The sequence below is a fragment of the Vicugna pacos genome, chromosome 6 (assembly GCF_048564905.1).
Source record: "Vicugna pacos chromosome 6, VicPac4, whole genome shotgun sequence".
Taxonomy (NCBI): domain Eukaryota; kingdom Metazoa; phylum Chordata; class Mammalia; order Artiodactyla; family Camelidae; genus Vicugna; species Vicugna pacos.
In genome coordinates, this window is record NC_132992.1 from 60148880 (window position 1) to 60168661 (window position 19782).

General features: G+C 33.9%; 1 protein-coding gene across 3 annotated transcripts in view; it reads left to right on the plus strand.

Moving 5' to 3' along the window:
* LRRC9 (leucine rich repeat containing 9) overlaps nt 1–19782 on the plus strand; it is a 104605-nt gene that overhangs the window by 55352 nt on the left and 29471 nt on the right. For all 3 annotated transcript variants that reach the window (XM_072963151.1, XM_072963152.1, XM_031679105.2), the window contains 6 exons: nt 1719–1849; nt 5122–5230; nt 5928–6067; nt 9441–9577; nt 14133–14350; nt 16247–16315. In XM_072963151.1, coding sequence (XP_072819252.1) covers nt 1719–1849; nt 5122–5230; nt 5928–6067; nt 9441–9577; nt 14133–14350; nt 16247–16315 — 804 coding nt within the window. The remainder of the gene's footprint in view (nt 1–1718; nt 1850–5121; nt 5231–5927; nt 6068–9440; nt 9578–14132; nt 14351–16246; nt 16316–19782) is intronic.

Below are 19782 nucleotides of genomic sequence, written 5' to 3' on the forward strand. Positions count from 1 at the left end.
AGCTACACCATTTCAGGTATCTGATATAATTGAACTGAGACAATATCATCTCTTGCTCTGAGCCTCTTCTGAGGTAATGTAATATTAGAATTTCCTCATTACATAACCTATTTATTAATTCCTTTACCCATAACTGCTCTTCCCGTTTCTCTCCATTTACACCTATACTTTTCCATCTTTGGAAGGGACATTAGGTTCAGCCACTGTGCTGGTCTAGGTTGCAGACAGTAATGCTAGTCTAGCAAATACTTCCCCTCAGTCCACTTCCGTTCAGATACGGCAAGGTTATACAGGTGCAAAACTTGTGGGCTATTTTTTGCCACCAGGAAATACAGCTACATTCGCTGTTAACTCCAATTTGCCAGTTAGGGCGAAGGCATAACCTGTCTCCATCAGGCCCTTAGGAATTCTGATGCAAGGTTTAAAAACATAGTTACAGTTTCTTGCTTAGGAATTTTCCCTGTTTCCAGCACTTACAGTTGCAGTTGTGGTCCTGTAACCACTGCATCAGTAGGAAAAAACAGTTGAGGTGACATGGGGAGGAAGGGGAACAAAAGGTATAGTGGTTACACCAGCATCATCCTTCCTTAGCAAGAATTGCATAGTCATACCAGCAGCCTTGCCCCTCACCCCCAGATCCATCAGAAAAACAGCAATCTATCCAGTGGAGACAGTCCTTTAGCCCCACTCATGTTCCCAGTGAGTGTGAGCACTCTCACGAAGGCGTGTGAGCCAGCCCTTCATGCTTTTATCTCCCGCATTTTAGACAACAAATGTTTTAATTGCCCGTTCCAATTCTCTACCAAACTACAACCCTGAGGAAGATATCTTTTTGCCCATTGTTGGAGATTATGGGCTGTTAAGTGTGTTCCTTGGTCTGAAGAAATAATAGTCAGCTGTCCAAATTGGTGCAGTATCTTCAGTTCTAGTTCTTTTACAGCATTCTGAACATTTGCATTTATACTGAGTAAGCAAGACCCATTCCAGAGTCAGTATCTATTCCTGTCAAGACCCATTTGTAGCCCCCCAGGGCTACCAGCCTCAGTCTGACTTGCCAGCTATATTCAGGGCCTTCCCACAGGGAGATCTGCCACACAGCCATCTGCAGTCTCTGTCTCTTTTGCTGGCAGACAGAATGGTTCTAATTGGCATTTTGTGCCTCAGAGGGTTCAAGAGGAGTATGTCTAGATTCAGCCCATCTCTGCATTGTTGTGGACCCCCAGTGTCCACCTATCTTACAGACCCAGGTGGCCACCTTAAGTGAGCATATGGGGATATCTGCTTGTCAATTCCAATCGTCTCCCAAACCTGGAAGGGACTCCTGATGGGCATCAAACGTGTCCTACTTTATGTACCCCTCAAATTTCCATAGGGCTGTGCCCATATGGGCATCCTTTTAATAGGTCAGGTTTCCACTGCCCTCCTGCCTGACCATATGGCCAGGCCATGAACAGTGGATTAATATTTCTTATTATTATCACAGTAACTCACCATGGTGTCATTCCTCGGTTCCAAGGTCCCTAGTTGGTCTGCCTTCTTCTCTGCACTTTTCAGACTCCTATGTTTATTTTATATATAATATCCAGGGGAGTTAGCTGTACTTAGGAGGATGAATAGGGAGAAATAAGTCTTCTCCATTTTGACCTGAAACCAAAGAATTAATGTCATTTAGTCATCTGTAACAGAAGACATCACTTTCTAAATATTTTCATATATAGGAACGACCAGAGACTGAGTGTGCAAAAGATTTGTTTGGTGGCAGACTTACTTCTGACATGATTGCAGAACGACAAGGACATTCAGACTTTACTCAAATGCAAGAATTAAATTGGACTTCATCATCCATCAGGTACATTTTATTATATGCTATTTGATATTATAATTAAATACTTAGTTATTATTTTTCTCAGGTTTATAATTTATATATCTTATCCAAATATTACCAATAATTCAGAAAATCATCTACCTTACTTCAAAATCTTATGCTAACTTTATCATCTTTGAAATGCATTAATAATTTTTATTATCACACACTATGGTTAAAATGTCATCAACCCATTTCTAAGACCTTATATTTCTCTCTTCTTTTATAAACAAGCTTTTATGTATTTTTAAAATTTTGTTTACTTTTGGGAGGGTAATTAGGTTTATTTGTTTGTTTTGGCTAGAGGTACTGGGGATTGAACTCAGGACCTAATGCATGCTAAGCATGTACTCTACCACTGAGCTATACCCTCCCTTCCAACTTTTAAAATTAGCACATGCTGGGTTTGCTCCTCACACTGTATCACTCTAATTCAGTGGTATCTTTGCTTTCACTGCCACCATTCCTCTGATGCTGCTCTCATGAATGTAATCGTTGTCCTCTTGGTTAATAAATCCTTTTCTCTCCTCTCTTTTTCTATTTTGCACTCTTCACTGGCAGACATCTTTAGCCATAGTTTTAATTTATGATGATGACTCCCTAATTTCGCCCAAACCTAGTCTCCTCATTTGAGCATTCTCTCTAGATACTATCTAGGAGACAACATTCACCTGTGGTTGCCCAAACCAAAAATCTAGGGTCCATTTCTCTCTCTCCTTTGTCCTCCATTTTTAATTAACCACCACATTGTACAGAGTCTGTGTCTTAAGTATGTGTCATAATTCCCCTCTTCTTTCCACAGTCATTGCCATTGTCCTAGGTCGGGGAATTAACTATTTTAGAAACTCTTTTTGTTTTTTGTCTTATTTAACTTCACCTGCAAATCTACCTATTATCCATACTGCTTTCTAAGATGCAAACTTTATCAGATCACTTCCCTTCTCAACATTGTTCAGTTGCTTTCCACTGTCTACAGAATAAAACTTAAAATCTCTATGACATAGAAGACCCTTTAATTACCTATTATTATCTCTTACAATGCTTATCTTTACTGCCCCATAACTCTTTATAGTACAGAAATTCTAAAATATTCTAGTTCCTTAATCTCAATCACAAAATTCCATTTCATGTTTCTGCCTTTGCTTGTGGTTGTTCCACTGCCTAGAACTCTTTTTTTTCTAATTTGCCTGACAAATGTCAAAAGGTCTCTAAGTCTCAGTTTAAGTTCCTTCTCTCCTGTGATGTCATTCCTGACTTCCCCAAATAGGCTTTTCTTTCCCTAAAATGCCATTACACCTAACTGTATTACAGCAATTTTCCTTTTTTATTATAGTTTTTCTGGATTCCATTTCTTGAGGACAGAGACAGTCTCTTTCATATTTGTTGTAGCCTTTCCAAACATGTTGTCTGCACTTAGGAAATACTAATTAAAACATGTTGAATGAATGAATGACTTATTAATGGATAAAGTATGTTGTAATTGTAACTTCAGGGTTGAGGATTTATTTAAAGATGTGGTCAGGCTTTTGCACAGCAAAGGAAACCATCAACAAAATGAAAAGACAACCAACTGAATGGGAGAAAATATCTGCAAGTTTACCGACAAGGTGGTAATACCCAAAATATATAAACTCATATATCTCAATATCAGAAAAACAAACAACCTGATTAAAAAGTGGGAAGAAGATCTAAATAGACATTTTCCAAAGAAGATACACAAATGGCCAACAGGCACATGAAAAAATGCTCAACATCATTATCATCAGAGAAAAACAAATTAAAACCACAATGAGATATCATCTCACACCTGTCAGAATGGATAGCATTAAAAAATGATATCATTAAAAACAAATGGATATCATTAAAAAACAAATAACAAATGTTGGCCAGGATGTGGAGAAAAAAGACCCATCATACACTGTTAGTGGAAATGTAAAATGGTGCAGCCACTGTGGAAAACAGTATGGAGATATGTCAAAAAACTAAAACTAGAACTACCATATGACCCAGCAATTCCACTCCTGGGTATTTGTCTGAAAAACAAAAAATACTAATTTGAAAAGATACATACACCCCAATATTTATAGCAGCATTATTTGTAATTGCCAAGCTATGGAAGCAACCTCAGTGTCCATCAGCAGATGAATGGATAAAGAAGATGTGGTATATATATACATACACAAAATAGAATAGTACTCAGTCATAAAAAAGAATGAGAATTTGCCATTTGCCAACAACAATGGGTGGATTTGGAGGGTATTATGCCAGGTGAAATAAGTCATACAGAGAAAGACACATGCTGTATGATATTCTTATATGTAGAATCTAAAAAATAAAACAAATTAGTGAATATAACAAAAAAAGAAACAGACTTATGGTTATAAAACAAACTAGTGGTTACCACTGGGGAAGAGGGAAGGGAGGAGGGGCAAGAGATGGGTAGGGGAGTAAGAGGTACAAACTACTATGTATGAAATAAATAAGCTACAAGGATATATTGTACAACATAGGGAATATAGCCAATATTTTATAACTATAAATGGAATATAATCTTTAAAACTTATGAATTAGTATGTTGTACACCTGAAACTTATGTAATATTGCTCATCACCTCAACCTCAATAAAAAAATTAATGAAATAAATTGGCACATTTAAAAAAAAATAAAGTGGTTAGGACAAGATGATTTAGCTTTATGCTCCTCTGCCTTACAGCTCAAAGGAAAGTAAAACAGTTTTAAAGCTATGGACTAGGAATCAAGCATTCTGACTAATTACCTAGACATCCTTACAAGGTGGAATGCCATAAAAGTTTTCAGGAGATCCCACAGAAAACTCTGTTTTCAAAGACCTCACCTACTTTCTCCTTTTCTTTCCCAGAAAAAAAACCTATTTCATATATATCCTCTGCAGCTTACAACCTGAAAATCTTATAGTATACCATATCAATTTCACTAAAATTTCATGAACATGTATGTGAATTTATAAAGAAATTGTAGACATTTATTTTTAGAGTTTCTTTTATGATAGTGTTTTGTTTCTGTGCTAATAGACTTTTTTGGAAGTCAATTTACCTGATCATTTAACCCATATATTTTACATTAAAGCAATTATTTTTAATAGAATTTGTTAGATGAGATTTTAAAAATGGCTTTGGTGTTATATGTTTTAAAAATGGCTTTGGTGTTATATGTGAGGGATTTACCTATATAATTTTCCTATTAAAGTTATAACTGCATTTTACTCTATCTAAATTCAGAACCGTGGATTTGATTCCAGTTGACCAATTTAGAAATGTGTCTAATGTAAATCTACAGAACAATAATCTTACTTCATTCAGTGGATTAATCTATCTGCCTAATGTGAAGGTGAGTCACAAATTTTCTTTTTTTCTTTCAAGGTTTTCAGTGCAAGTTGTAATTTTCTTTACTTTGGATTGAAATGTTATTCATGTTATTAAAGAAGAGAAATTATTATTAAAGTATTTTTTTCACCAAGCAAAAAAAGGAATTACTTCCTAAAGTTATTTTGGCTGACTTCAATTTTATGTGATTATCTTATGAGCTGTGAATCTTCCTCTACAGCAGTAGGAGATGGGATGGAAGGGCTGCCTCTGTAGTAAATGGGTATGGAGTGAATTTGGAGGACACAGCAGTTCCCAAAGCAGCCTCGTTACCTCCTGTCTTATAGCTTTCAGCCATCTACTCAGGCCTTTCAAACTTAGGGAAATAACGATCTCTCCAACCAGTTATTTCATCTAAATAAGGCTTGGAGAAGTCAGGAGTGCAGATTGAGAAAGTTGAGCAACTTTCTAGGGTCTCCATTATTTTGTTTGAAATATTGTCATTTCCTAGCATGTCAGATAATAAAAAAACACATTCAAAGCCAAATCCAGACAACTTGGGATATAAAAATTTATGTCATTTTTAACACTGATGTTGTATAGTCCAAGTTTTATCCATACTGTTTTAATAGTTTTTAGGATGGTGATAATCGCAAACCAAAGACATAGATACAGTAGCATTCATATTTTAATGTTTGATTAATAAAGGATTCTTTTTGCAGGTCTTATGCCTCAACTATAATCATATTGAATCAATTGTGCCCCAACTAAAGCCTCAGACTCACTTGACAAATAGACAACTGCTCTACCAGAAGGTGCCTTCAAGTGGTTATGGGCAGCAAGGAACTTCAAAAATAAACAGGTATTATTCTCTTTTTTACAACTATAAATAATTTTAGTTGCGAATTTAAAAGGCAGTCAGTCACATTAATGATAGCAGTAGCATACATTTAGCTTATTTCAGTACTTACTTGATAGCTACATGTCCAAAATGAACTTCATAGATTAAAAAAAAATACCAAAATACTCCTTTGTCATTGTTTTTGCCCTCCTTCCTCTATCTCAGATCCATATAGTAAAAAATGAAAAAAAGAAAAAAATTGTATTTTAATGACCTTGTTTTTTTTAATTGAGATACAATTCACATGCAATAACTCTTACCCTTTATGTATAATTCATTGATTATTTTAGTATATTTACAAAGTTGGGCAACTATCCCTACCATCTAATCCCAAAACATTATCACCCACAAAAGAACCCCTTACTCAGTAGCATGGACATAGGTTTCTTTCAACCTTTGTTTTGGTTTTGTTTCTAAATTATTTATATGGTTACTTAATGCCCCAACTTAAACAGAAAAGATACTTTTTAAAAAAGATGAGGACATAACCTCCCACTTTCCTACATATTTTTGGTAGGAAAATATATAACTCCAGTCAAAATACTTTCATTCCAGTTTTCACAATGAAAAGCATTCCTTGAGTTTTTGTCACCTTTATTGAAGTATAATTTACATATAATAAAACTCACCAATTTAACTGTACGATTTAATGAATTTTGACAAATGTATTTAGTCATAAAACCATTACCACATCAAGGCACAAACTATTCCCATCCCCAAAACTTCCTTTATATCTCTTTGCAGTTCCCTCCTACCACACCCTGGTAACAAGCATTGGTCTGCTTTCTATCGCTATCATTTTGTCCTTTTCTAGAACGTCATCTGATTAGAATCATGTAGTAAGTAGTCTTTTGTGTCTGGCTTCTTTCACTAAGCATAATTCTTTTGAGATTCATCTGTGTTGTTGCAAGTGTCAGTAATACATTTCATTTTATTGCTGAGTAGTATTCCACTATATAAATTATAGGACAAGTTGTTTATCCATTTGTCATTGATGAACATTTGAGTTGTTTCTAGTTTGAAGCTATTCTGATTAAGGCTGCTATGAAAATTTTATTTATATACATCCTTTATATTGGGGACTATTCATATTTGTTTTTTAACAGCTTTATTGAAATACAGTTTACATACCATAGTGACTCATTTTAAGTGTGTATTTTTTACTAAATTTATAGAGTTGTACAACCTACTGCAATAGTTTTAGAACTTTCCATCACACACCAGAAAGATCCTTCATATCTATTTGCAGTTAATTCCCTTTCCCACTTCTAGCTCCAGGAAACCACTAATCCACTTTCTATAGAGTTGTATTTTCTAGACATTTTACATGAATGGAATCATAAAACACATGGTCTTTTGTATTTGACTTCTTATACTTGGCATAATGTTTTTGAGATTCATCCATGTTATAGCATCTATTAGTAGTTCATTACTTTTTATTGTTGACTATGTTGGGTGTTCTATTGTATGGATATATGCCACACTATGTTTATCTATTCATCAGTTGAAAGACATTTGGATGTTTCCACTTTGGGGCTGGTATGAATAATGCTGCTATAAATATTTTGTATGAGTATCTGTATGGGCTTATGTTCACATTTCTCTTGGGTAGAAATTTCTGACTCATGTGGTAATTTAATATTTAACTTTTTAAGAAACTGCTATACCGTTTTCCAAAGTGGTTGCACCATTTTACATTACCAAAAGAAGTTTTGAGGGTTCTTATTTCCCCACATCCTCACCAACACTTCTTGTTGTCTGTGTTTTGATTATAGCCATTTTAGTGGAGTTGAAGAAATATCTCATTGTGGTTTTAATTTTACATTTTCCTCATGACTAATGTTGTTGAGCAGCTTTTCAAATCATATTAGCCATAATTACATCTTCTTTGAAGAACTGTTTAAATCTTTTATTTTTTAATTATATTATTTGGCTTTTTGTTGAGTTTTTTTAAAATATTCTGCATACAAGCCCTTTATCAAATAATTTACAAGTATTTTCTTCTCTCAATGTGTGGTTTGTCTTTTTATTTTCTTAAATGGTGTCTTTTAAAAAGAATTTTAATTTTGATGAACTCCAATTTATCAACTTTTTCTCTTACAGATTGTGATATTATTGTTGTACCTAAGAACTCTTTGCCTAACCTAAGGTCACAAAGATTTTTCTCATTTTTTTCAAAAAAATTTTGTCTCTTACATTTATGATTGTGATCCATTTTGAGTTAATGTTGTGAGGTAAAATGTGAGGACTGAATTCATCTTTTTGCATGTGAATATTCATTTGTCCTAGCACCGTTTGTTTAATAATATACTACCCTTCCTCCGTTGAATTGACTTGGTATCTTTGTTGAAAATCAATTGACCATAAATATAAAAGCTTTTTTTCTGGAATCTTCTATTCCATTGATCTATGTGTCTTTCCTTTTGCCAGTTTGGACTAGTTTGATTACTGCAGCTTTATAATAAGTTTTGAAATCAGGAATTGTAGGCCCTCCAACTTTGTTCTTTTTAAAGACTGTTTTGGATATTCTGGGTTCTTTGCATTTCCTTATAAATGGTAGGATGAGATGGTTATATCCAGGAGGGAAAAAAAAGAAAGCCTGCTGCACTTTTGTTAGAGAGTGCATTAAATCTATTGATTAATTTTGGGAGGTCTACCATCTTAGTAGTAATAGGGAATTCTTCTGTGAACATGGAATGTTTCTCCATTTATTTTGATCTTTAATTTATCTCAGTAATGTTTTGTAGTCTTCTGTGTGTACATTTGGCACTCCTTTTGTTAATTCTTTGTGAAATATTTTATCCTTTTTATACTATTTTCAATAGAATTCTTAATTTAATTCTTTTCATTGCTGATATATAGAAATTCAATTGATTTTTGTACATTAATCTTTTACCCTGTGATCTTGCTAAACTCATTTATTGATGCAATAATAGTTTTTTGGTAGGTTCCTTAGGATTTTTAAAATACAAGATCATGTACTCTAAGAATAAAGATGGTTTTACTAATTCCTTTCCAGTCAGGATACATTTGGTTTTTTCCTTCTTTTGCCTGATTAAACTGGCTCTTGCTTTTTATTTCAAGTAATAACTCTTTCTGTACTTCTTTTTTCTTTACCATATAAAAATGTTTTTAAGGAAGAAGATGTAATTATTATTTAAAATATAAAGATAGGATATTATAGTTTAATTCTGATTTACTAGTAAATTCATTCTTTTTCTTTTTTTTAAACTTCAATTTACAGTGAGTACACATCAAATTGTCTTCTTTATGTTTATTCAAATAGATGGCTTGAAATTAAGTTTATGGGCTCAAACTTACATGTGTGTTTCAGAGATACAATGAGCAGTGAAAATTTGCCTCCAATAATGCACAGTTTAGAAGTTCTTCATTTGGGCTACAATGGAATTTGTAATTTAATTCAGCTACAACTGAACAGACTAAGAAATTTAAAATTCCTCTTCCTTCAGGGTGAGTAGAAACACTATTGTGTGTAAGTCTTTATTACTGCAAGTTAAATTATCATCCTCTTTTGAAAGCAAATACAAGCATCAGGATTAAAACAAGTCCATTGACAAAGATATTTTAGTAATCACAGACAGGTTTATCTTGGGTTATTTATGTCAATAATGTAAATGCGATATTCTAAGGCTATAAAATATTGTATTCTAGGACAATTTTCTATAGCTATAGAAAATGCAGTCTTGTAGGATTTTATACAGTATTATATCATAATTTACTTTTATATCATATTCAATTAAAAAAATAAATAGTGACCAATAATTCACAAGTACTTATTAAATCCAGAACTGTGCTAAGTACTAAGAAAGATAGAGAAACACTGTATTATTGGAATTACATATAATTGAGATCCTTGCTCTAAAGTAGTTTCCTATTTACCTGTGGATATATACTGAACCAAAGATGAATTAAGTTCTATGTGTTACTAACTTAAGTGCAGTAGAAGTTTAGAGAAAAGAGAAACTGAAACATTAACTCCTCTACATACCTAGGATTCTTTGAAAGATTGATGGAATTTAAGTTGAAGGTGACCATGACAGAGAACTTTGCAAGTAGCGGGAGGAGGAGAAGGATCACAAGGGCATAATTGTGGTGTCTATGGGCCAGCACTTAAAAACAAAGAGTATACAGTTCGGAGAGAGAGTTATAAAGCCTCTAAACATGATCAATTTGATAGAAAACACTCATTTCACATTTGAAAATAGGTAGGCATTGTAAATTTTTAGAAAAGTAGCATGAGAAAAACACAAGGTTGAAACAGCAGACATATTTAATGACATAGAAGAAAGGTTGTGAGACCATCAGTGAAACATGTTAGGAGCTACCCATATAGTTGATCTGAATATAATAACTTCTTTCTGAAAGACAGGATTTTCTAGGCTATATTTTAAAAGTATTAATTCATCTTTTTGCCTATCAAAGATGCATATGAGTTGGCTCAATGACATGGAGCCTTAGCCTTAAAAGAACAAGAAATTGAGCACAACAATGACAGATTTTTTAAAAGATACACTGCATACCAAAAAGCAGAGAACCTAACCCTGGAAGGTCTATTTTAATCTAATAATGTAAATGGGGAGTGTGTTCTGTTACCATATCTAGCATGACAAATCAGAGTGGGACAGTCTTATGCAAGGAATGAGGCCGTTTACTTTGACAATAATGGCTGCCATTTATTAAGTCACTGGGCACGGTGTTTGTGTACATAGATTATCTCATTCAACCTTCACAGCAGCACAACATGGTAAGAAATTTTATGTGCATTTTACTAAAAAAGAAATTGAATCTCAGTGGGGCTAAATAATTTGCCTAAGTTTGGACCAGTGAGTGGTATAGCACAGAGTCAAACACAGCTCTGACTCCCAAGCACATGCATTTTCTATCCAGCATGAATGACTTAATAAGGGCCTAGACTGGAGTGATATCAGTGGGAAGTGTAAGAGATGAGTCCAAAAGCAGTTTAAATATTAGTACCTAATGAACAATTAGATATACAAGAAGAGAACAATAGTTCAAGGTATTTTCATGCTTTCATTAGGAGATTGGGCAAAAGGAGGTACTAAAGCTAGGACAAGATTGTGTTGTGACTACTTTGAGGCATAAAAATGGAAACTTTATAGATAAAAAACAAATTTCTTATTTATACCACAGGGAACTATATTCAATATCTTGTAATAATAACCTTTAATGAAAAAGAATATGAAAATGAATATATGTATATATATGCATGACTGGGACATTATGCTGTACCTAGGAATTGACACATTGTAACTGACTATATTTCAATTTGAGAAAAAAAAAAAGGAAACTATTTCAAGTAGTAGTACTGGACCATAGGTCAGAACTGGAGATGTATGTATTTTAGAATTATCCCAATGGAAGTGACAGGTGAAGTTATAGTATATGTGCTTACTTAGGAAATAAATACAAAGAATGAAAAGCCAAAAAGAGATGTGGAAACACACCCTGCCACTACCTCCCAAAAATCCCCCTCTGCTCCCTACCCACAGCATTAAGAAGGCTGGAGAAAAAAAGAACCAGCAAAGGAGTCATACAAGAAATTTTGAAAGAAAGCCAAGAAATGTAGACTCAATGTCAGGGAAAGAGAGGGTGAATGGCCTAAAGTCAAATGATGAAAAGAATGAGGCCTATGGAAAAAATATTGGATGTAGACAATTGGATTCAACAAAAAGGAGACCATTAGTAACCTTCAGAGTATCAGATTTGGAAATGTGGGAAGAGCAAAAACCAAAGTGAAAACAATTTAGAGGGAAGTGGTTGGGTAGGCAGTAAAGGCAACAGACAAGGGTTACAAACTCAAGGAACTTGACCCTGAAAAGAAGGTAAGAAATCAGATGGTAGCTAGTGAAGTTATGAGCATATCTGGAAGTATTTAAAGAGGTGGGTTAGGTTAAAGACACTGAACTGGAGGAGATAACTCTGAGATCAGTCTAAAGGGGGAAGAGGACAAAAGCTCTAGGGGAGTACATAAATGTAGGCAGTGATAAGATGAGGCCATGCCAGGGTCTGTCCACAAGAGAGTTATGAACCTGCATTTTAGCTGTTGTGTTAAATTTGCAAGATGGTGGGGAAGGTGAAGTCTTTGGGGGAAGGGCAGGGTAGGGCTGTAGGGAAGTAAATCCTTAGAATCTTAAGGATTAAGGATCAGATTTTCTAAAATGTAACTATCTAGTTAAATAAATGGGGGTTTTCAAACAGTGGCAAATGCTGCTAGTTACAGAAATGTAAGATCCCTGGAATCACATTTAACATGGTTTTGGAATTTTCTTTCTTAAATATGTTTAATGAGCATTCTAAAATGAATAATGATCAAAAATATGCTACTGCAGACATTGTTTAATACCCAAGTGATTTTTATACCATTGGACTTAAAATATTGAAAGTGATAGTCCAAATTCAAATTTCATGAAAGTAATATATTAACATGACTGAGTCATTTTTCTCAATATGACCTGAATTTTTTTTTTCATTTATAAGCAAGGCACTGTAATGTTTCAAAGTTTGTGATTTAGTTCTGTGAGCAATTTTATTGAAAGTTATGATGTTATCAATTTCTCTACAGAATAAAACAAAATAAATTTACCAGATTTCATTAATTCTGATACACTCACTTTTTATATTTTAACATGTCTGAAATCAGGTTGTATCTGAAGTGATGGCATATCATAGTTTACCTAGATGAGTTATTTTTCTTTCTTAGTGTACATAAAATATTGACATAACTTAACAATTGTTGGTGTTTTAAATTTAATAAAATATGTTAAATTTCGAAGAGAAGAATTATAAGAAAATGGGATTACATATTCAAAAACATGCTAGTTTTCTAGGACTACCGTAAGAAAATACCACAAACTTAGTGACTTAAACAACAAAAATTTATTTCCTCACAGTGCTGGAGGCCCAAATTCCAAGATCAAGATGTGAGCAGGGTTGTTCATTTCTGAGGGCCTCTCTTCTGGGCGTGTAATTGTACCTGTATCTTCACATGGTCTTCCCTCTGTGTCTGTCTGTGTCCTAATCTCTTTATGTATGGACACCAGTGATACTGGATTAGGGCCCACCCAATGACCTCATTTAAAGACCCAAATACAGTCACATTCTGAAGGACTGGAGGTTAGGACTTCAACATACAGATTTGTAGGGGACACAATTCAGTCCATAACAAACAAGTGGATAAATAGTGAATGAAACGTAGAATGGCATAGTAGAAGTAGCATTGTAAAAGGTCTAGGTTAAGCCTGGTGGTGTACTTTTACATCTTTGAGCAAGTCATCCAATTTTTCTGACCCTCAGTTTTCTGATCATTAAAAAATGATAATGTTTTCCCTGTCCTATTTTGAGACTCTAATAGAAATCACATATAAAAGCATTTAGTCAACTCAGGGGTCCTCCTCTTATATAAGTTATCATTCATACTTATAAAGCTATAGATTGCTACAGTAGAAAGAAATCATGTTACAATGAAAGAATTGAGGTTTTAAATGATGTAATGAAGTCTTAATTTTTTAATGTAGTTACAGTGTAAAAATAAGTGGAGAAAGATAACAGCATAATCAAGGTATATCCTTCTAACTTAATACAACAAATTCGTTTATTTTAATTAGATATACCTATTTGAATACCTATTAGAATAATCCAATATACTCAAAACACGTATCTTTTGCAGCACTTTTATATACCTACTTCGGTCAGTATCAACTAATCAACTATTTTAACACTTCATTACTGAACAGACAGGTTGGGTCAGTTCAGTACATTGTGGACATGACATCTTGATCTTTCACATAAAGGAGAGATTTTACTAAATATTATTTGATGATGATGCAACCTTCCTGTAAATTACATTTCTATTTCTCCCTGGAAATATATTTTTAAAAATTTTACTTTTTAAAAAATCATTTGATAAAAAATTTAAATGATGACAGATAACTTTTATTCAGGAAGTTTGGGTTCACTTGACATATCATAAGTTACCTCTTTTCAGGGAATGAAATCAGTCAAGTTGAAGGGCTTGACAACCTAGAAGTCCTTCAGGAATTGGTAGTGGACCATAACCGCATCAGAGCATTTAATGACAGTGCCTTTGCCAAACCAAGCTCTCTGTTGGCACTTCACCTGGAGGAAAACAGACTACGAGAGCTAAGCAAATTACAATCTTTGGTAAAACTAGAGAAACTCTTCTTAGGATATAATAAAATTCAGGTAACATTATTTTGTTTTTGTTATGAGATTTATAAGACTTAAATCCTTTGAGCATAAAGCTTCCAAACACACCACTGAAAATTTTGCTAGTATGTTACTTATCATTTATATGCCATGTAAATACTCTGGGATGCAAAAATGCTCACCCTGCTTCTAGACTTATATAACTTGACCAACTCACATGCATCCACCTGCAGATCCTCTAAATCTCTTTCATTCCTGACTGTTCTTGGTCCAAGCTATCTGTGCATCTCAAGCCCAGACTGCCTCTGGCTCTTTAAACTTAACATACACACTTGGTCTACCTGACATTTGAATCAACTCCTAATGATGGGCTTTGACTTGGCTTTAATATTCCCTCTCTTCCCACTTAAGGCTTTCTTAGCTAGCAACCTGCCTTTGTTTCAGCTACTAATGGAAATTCAACCTATTTCCATCAGGCCACTACCCCAACTGAGCCTGCCCAAACTCTCTCCTGAGACAGTATGCAGATAAGAGGGTCAAAGGTATACAAATAACCTTATATAGCCCTAATGTTTCTCTTACTCTTTTGGTGACGATCTGTTAGCCCTCCTTTTACCACTTTTGCTATTTCTGCCCACACCTCTAAGACAACCTTGAAGATAAATTGAACTGTGGACTACCCCCAAGGGCAGAGACCAAGTATTTCTTGCCCACATTTGTATCAGTTTATAGCAAGTGCCTGGTACAGAGTAGATATACAATCAGTATTTGTTTGTGGCTTTACTTGCTTAAGTTCAGGAAGCCTGTTCTGGAGTGATATAAAAGCCTGTTCAAGGCTACAAGGAAATCACGAGCAGTGCTTCTTTCTACATAGCAACTAGGAAACACATATGTAGAGAAAATGACATACAACTAATGCAAGCAGTGTTCAAACAACATCTGAGAAAAAGGCTGCCAGAAGTGGCAATGGTGCTTCCAAAGCTTTAGCCAGAAGGCATCTAAATTAGGAAAACTGCTATGCTATGGGAATTCTTTCCAGTTATAGCAGCTGAGCTAACACAAAGGATCTGTCAAATCAGACTTACATGAGTCAGAGACCTTACCCAGTATCAAGCTTTACTAATAATTTCAAGGATATACAGGGTCTGGGACATTCCTGGGTATGAATGTTCCCAAATTCTATTTCCAAATGATCTGAAATTTTTTATAGTTACTAGATGAATTGGCAAAGCCCACTTGTCATTCCAAATAAAAATAAGAGCATAGCAATAACTTTGTTTTATTACTTGAACAAGCAACAACCCTAAGCTGAGCTTGTTGCCTAAATTTTGTCAGAAATAGTATTTTAGAAATATTCTTGCAGAAACTAAAATGTATTTGTAAACTTTCACCAATGTTAAATAGATGATAATAAGCAATCCCACCCAGCAGCAAAGGCAAGCTATTTCTAGACAAATTGTTATATATATATATACCTTACCCAGCAAATATATCAGGATGCCGTCCACTCAATATGACATCCCTTTTTATGGTTAAGGTTGTGTTTGACATGTACCTTTGAAACTGTTTAGGCTGGATTCACCTCCTTTTCCACACTTCTGGGTCAATCTTCCTGGGAATTAACTAAACATAATCTGAGTTTTAGTAGATCGTAACTCTTCTGAAACAAATATGGTCTTTCCTTGCAAGTCCTGCTGTATAGCCTGTTTCCCGTGTTAGCATGCCATCTTTGCCAGTCATGCACTTGGAATCAATAATACACAGATCTGTCTTTAATCAACAATACTGAATATTGTCACTCACGCTCACTTCAGAAGATTCAATTGTGAACTCACTCCAGTCCAACACTTACGTATAATTACTTCAAAGCAGCAAATCTTTGAAGATATTGGGTCTAACCAAATAATAACTTATTGCTTAACTTTTGAATAGGATATGGCAGAACTGGAAAAACTTGATGGTATCTCTTCCCTCAGAGAGCTTACAGTTTATGGCAATCCGGTGAGTACGTCAGTTTTCTAATTTATTAGTTAATTTACTTCAAATAAAATTTAAATTACAGTTGTATATTTATATTTATTTTTATATAATGTGAGAAAAGATTTAATTTTAGCTGTTTCCATTTACATAGACAGCTATGCAAGGACAATTTATTGTCTAGTGTCTTCTTCCAACTGATTATAATATAAACTGCCATTGTCATGTAGAAGAAGGTCTGTTTTTGCATTCTACTTTGTATTCATTGGCCTGTCAGTCCCTATACCAATATTACACCATGTTAATTACTAAAGTTACTGGTAGAGTAAGTACCTTTAATTTTCCTTCTCTTCCAGCTTCTCCTTTTTTTTTTCCTTCATTGTCTTGGCTATTCTTGGTGCTTTACACTTCCTGAGTTTTAGGAAATAGCTTCTCAAATTATATGAGAATCTTGTTGATATTTTAACTGAAATTGCATTGAATTTATAAATTAATTTGGGGGAAAATTGGCCACCTTTCCTACTGGGAGTCTTTAAAGGAATCAAATAAGTAGGACCCTTATTCACTTAACATCAGAATAAGTTGAGAAATATGGCAGCGACAGATGAAGAGGTGAGAATATTTTGCTTAGCTTAGTGAGAAAGGCAAATGGGCCTGCTAACAGATGAAGTAATCATGATCACCTGGTAACAGGAAATACTTGACTGAGGCCTTTCTACATGGGAGGAGAGCAGAAGGCATTCTCCCAGCAATAAGCTCCTTCTCAAGAGGAAAGAAAGATAGGAGCCAAACATGCCCAGTTTAATTTTACCAGATTTATCAGTTAAGTCACCCCACTTCCACTAGTTGAGGAGTGAAGGGATGAGAGAGCCCACTAGTGCCAAATCACAGAGCTATTTCTACCAAGAAAGAAATACAGTAAGCAGTCTCTCCTAATATTTATAACATTCAGTCTTCTCATTCATAAACATGAATATACCTTTATTTATTTCATGTCCTTCAATAAGGGTTTGTAATTTTCTCCTAAAGGTTTTAATCATCTTTGGTTAGATTTATTCTGCTGTTTTAATAGCTGTTTTAAAGAATGTCTTTTTGTATTTTTTTGGTTGTTTGTTGCTAGAGTATAGTATAGCTATACTCTATAGTATAGTATACTCTATAGTATTATAGTAGAGTATAGCTACAGTATAGAAATTCTGATTTGTGCATATTATTCTTTATCCAGGAACTTTGCTCTACTCTCTTTTTAATTCTAATGGTTAGTAAATTTTGTTGGATTTTCTGTCTAGACTATCATAGTATATCTGCAATGTCTGTATCCTTTCTTTCCAATCCTTGTGGTTTTTATTTCCTTTACTTCTCTCAGTGTGCTGACTAGAACCTCTAGTACAGTGTTGAATAGATGCACTGGTAGGTAGTTACTGACTTCAACAAAATGCTTCTAAATTGTCACTATTAAATATGATGTTCGCTGTAGGTTATGAGTAGCTAACCTTAAATATTTTAAGAAAGTGCCTTTCTAATTCCAGTTTACTACTTGTTTTTATCATGAGTGGACACTGGATTTTAATTAATTGGTAATACACTTTTTCTCTTTAATCTGTTAATATGCAAATGACATTAATAGACTCTGATGTTAAACCATCCTTAAATTCCTGGGATGAATATTACTTGGTCATGTTTTATACTTTATTGGATTTAATTCCCTAAAATCTCATGTAGCATATTTGTCTCTATGGAAATAAGTAAAATTATTCTGCAATTTTATGTTCTTATACTATTCAAGTTCATCAAGGCTGCTCTTGCCTGGTAAACTTAATTGGGGAGTTCTCCTGCTTTTTCTAGTCTATGAATTAATTTATATAAGAGAAGATTCTTGTGTTCCTTGAAGGATAATTAGATCTTATCTTTCAAACTATCTGGACTTAGTTTTCTTGAAGTTAGATTGTAAACTACTTACTCAAATTCTGTAATGGATATAAATCTAGTCATTTTCTATTTATTCAAAACTCAATATTGAGAAGTTTTATTTTTCAATAAAATTGTCCTTTTCATTTACCTTTTAAATGTACTCCTACCACAGTACTTTCATGCATTTTTAAAATCTCTACTGTATCTGTTTTGTCACCTTTTTCTACCTAAATTTGATTTTTTTTTCTGCTTTTTCTCTTTTATTCTTGATGAGCCTTGCTAAAGTTTTGTCTATCATATCACTCTCTTCAAAGAACCATATTTTGGTTTTATCAAGTGTAATATTTTTTACTTCATTAATTTTTACACTTTGTTATTTTCTTGGAATTAACTTTAAAAAATTCTGAAACTTGTTAATTTTTAATATTTCTTCTAAATGAACAAATTTTAGGTGACAAAACACTGCTTTAGCAACATAAAAGTTTTGTATGTAGTGTTGTTTCTATTATTTATTTCTTAGAATCTACTTTACAAAAGATGTCTTCTTTAATCCATGAGTTACTGAGGTCTGTGTTAATTTCAAACTTAAAAGATATTTTTAGTTAGTTTTTTGTTATTTATTTCTAGTATTATTACATTTTAATAAGAAGAGATAATCTATTTATACATTCTTTGGTATATATGAAACTTTCTTTGTAAGCCTAGAATGTGCTCACTTTTTTAACTTGATTTTTCACTCAATTTAATATGTCTCTCCATTAATTTTTATGTATCTACTACACTTAAAAATAGATTGTTTATTCATTCCTTTTTAATTGTAGTTCCTTTCTCTCTCTCTTTCTTTCTCTTTTTCTTTCTAGCTTACTTTCTTCCTTTTTTTCTCTTTCTTTTGCTATCACAAACAGTACTGAATACTTTTTCTGTGTGGTCCGTCTCCCAGATCATCCCACATTTAGAGATTTGCTGGAAGATTTATAAAAGTCGTGGGACTTAGCATATAGTTGTACCCATGGCTGATTTACTGCAGTGACTTAATGAGGATATATAGCCAGGTGATGAAGGAAACAGACACAGACAGAGTTTGGAGGGATCCATGTGCAGGCTTCCTTATGTTCTTTCCCTCATATGAGGGATCACACAGTGTACCCTCCACCCAGCAACAAAAATACATCAACAAGTGTGTTATATTTCTACCCAGGAAATCCCCCCATTAGACTTATTAGCATTTAAGAACTGTTTTGGAGGTTGGTCACATAGGTACCTTATGCCTATAATACCAAAATTCCAGACTCCCAGAAGGAAAGCAGGGTAAGCATAAATCATATTGTTTGTATAAGTAGTCTAGGCACAGTGAACTACCCTTATCAGTTCAGGATTAGTGGGAAAGCTTCCAAAATCCAAGTACCAAATACTTGTCAAGGGCTATCCTTGCAAGCAGATCCTTCTAAAGATAACAGTCTTAGGCCTACTCTATTAAACTCTTTCTGTACACTTTGTTATGCACAAATGCAAATATTTTTAGAGTAGGTTAACACTGTGAAGTGATGGATCATACAGTTCAATAGATGTGTATTGAATTA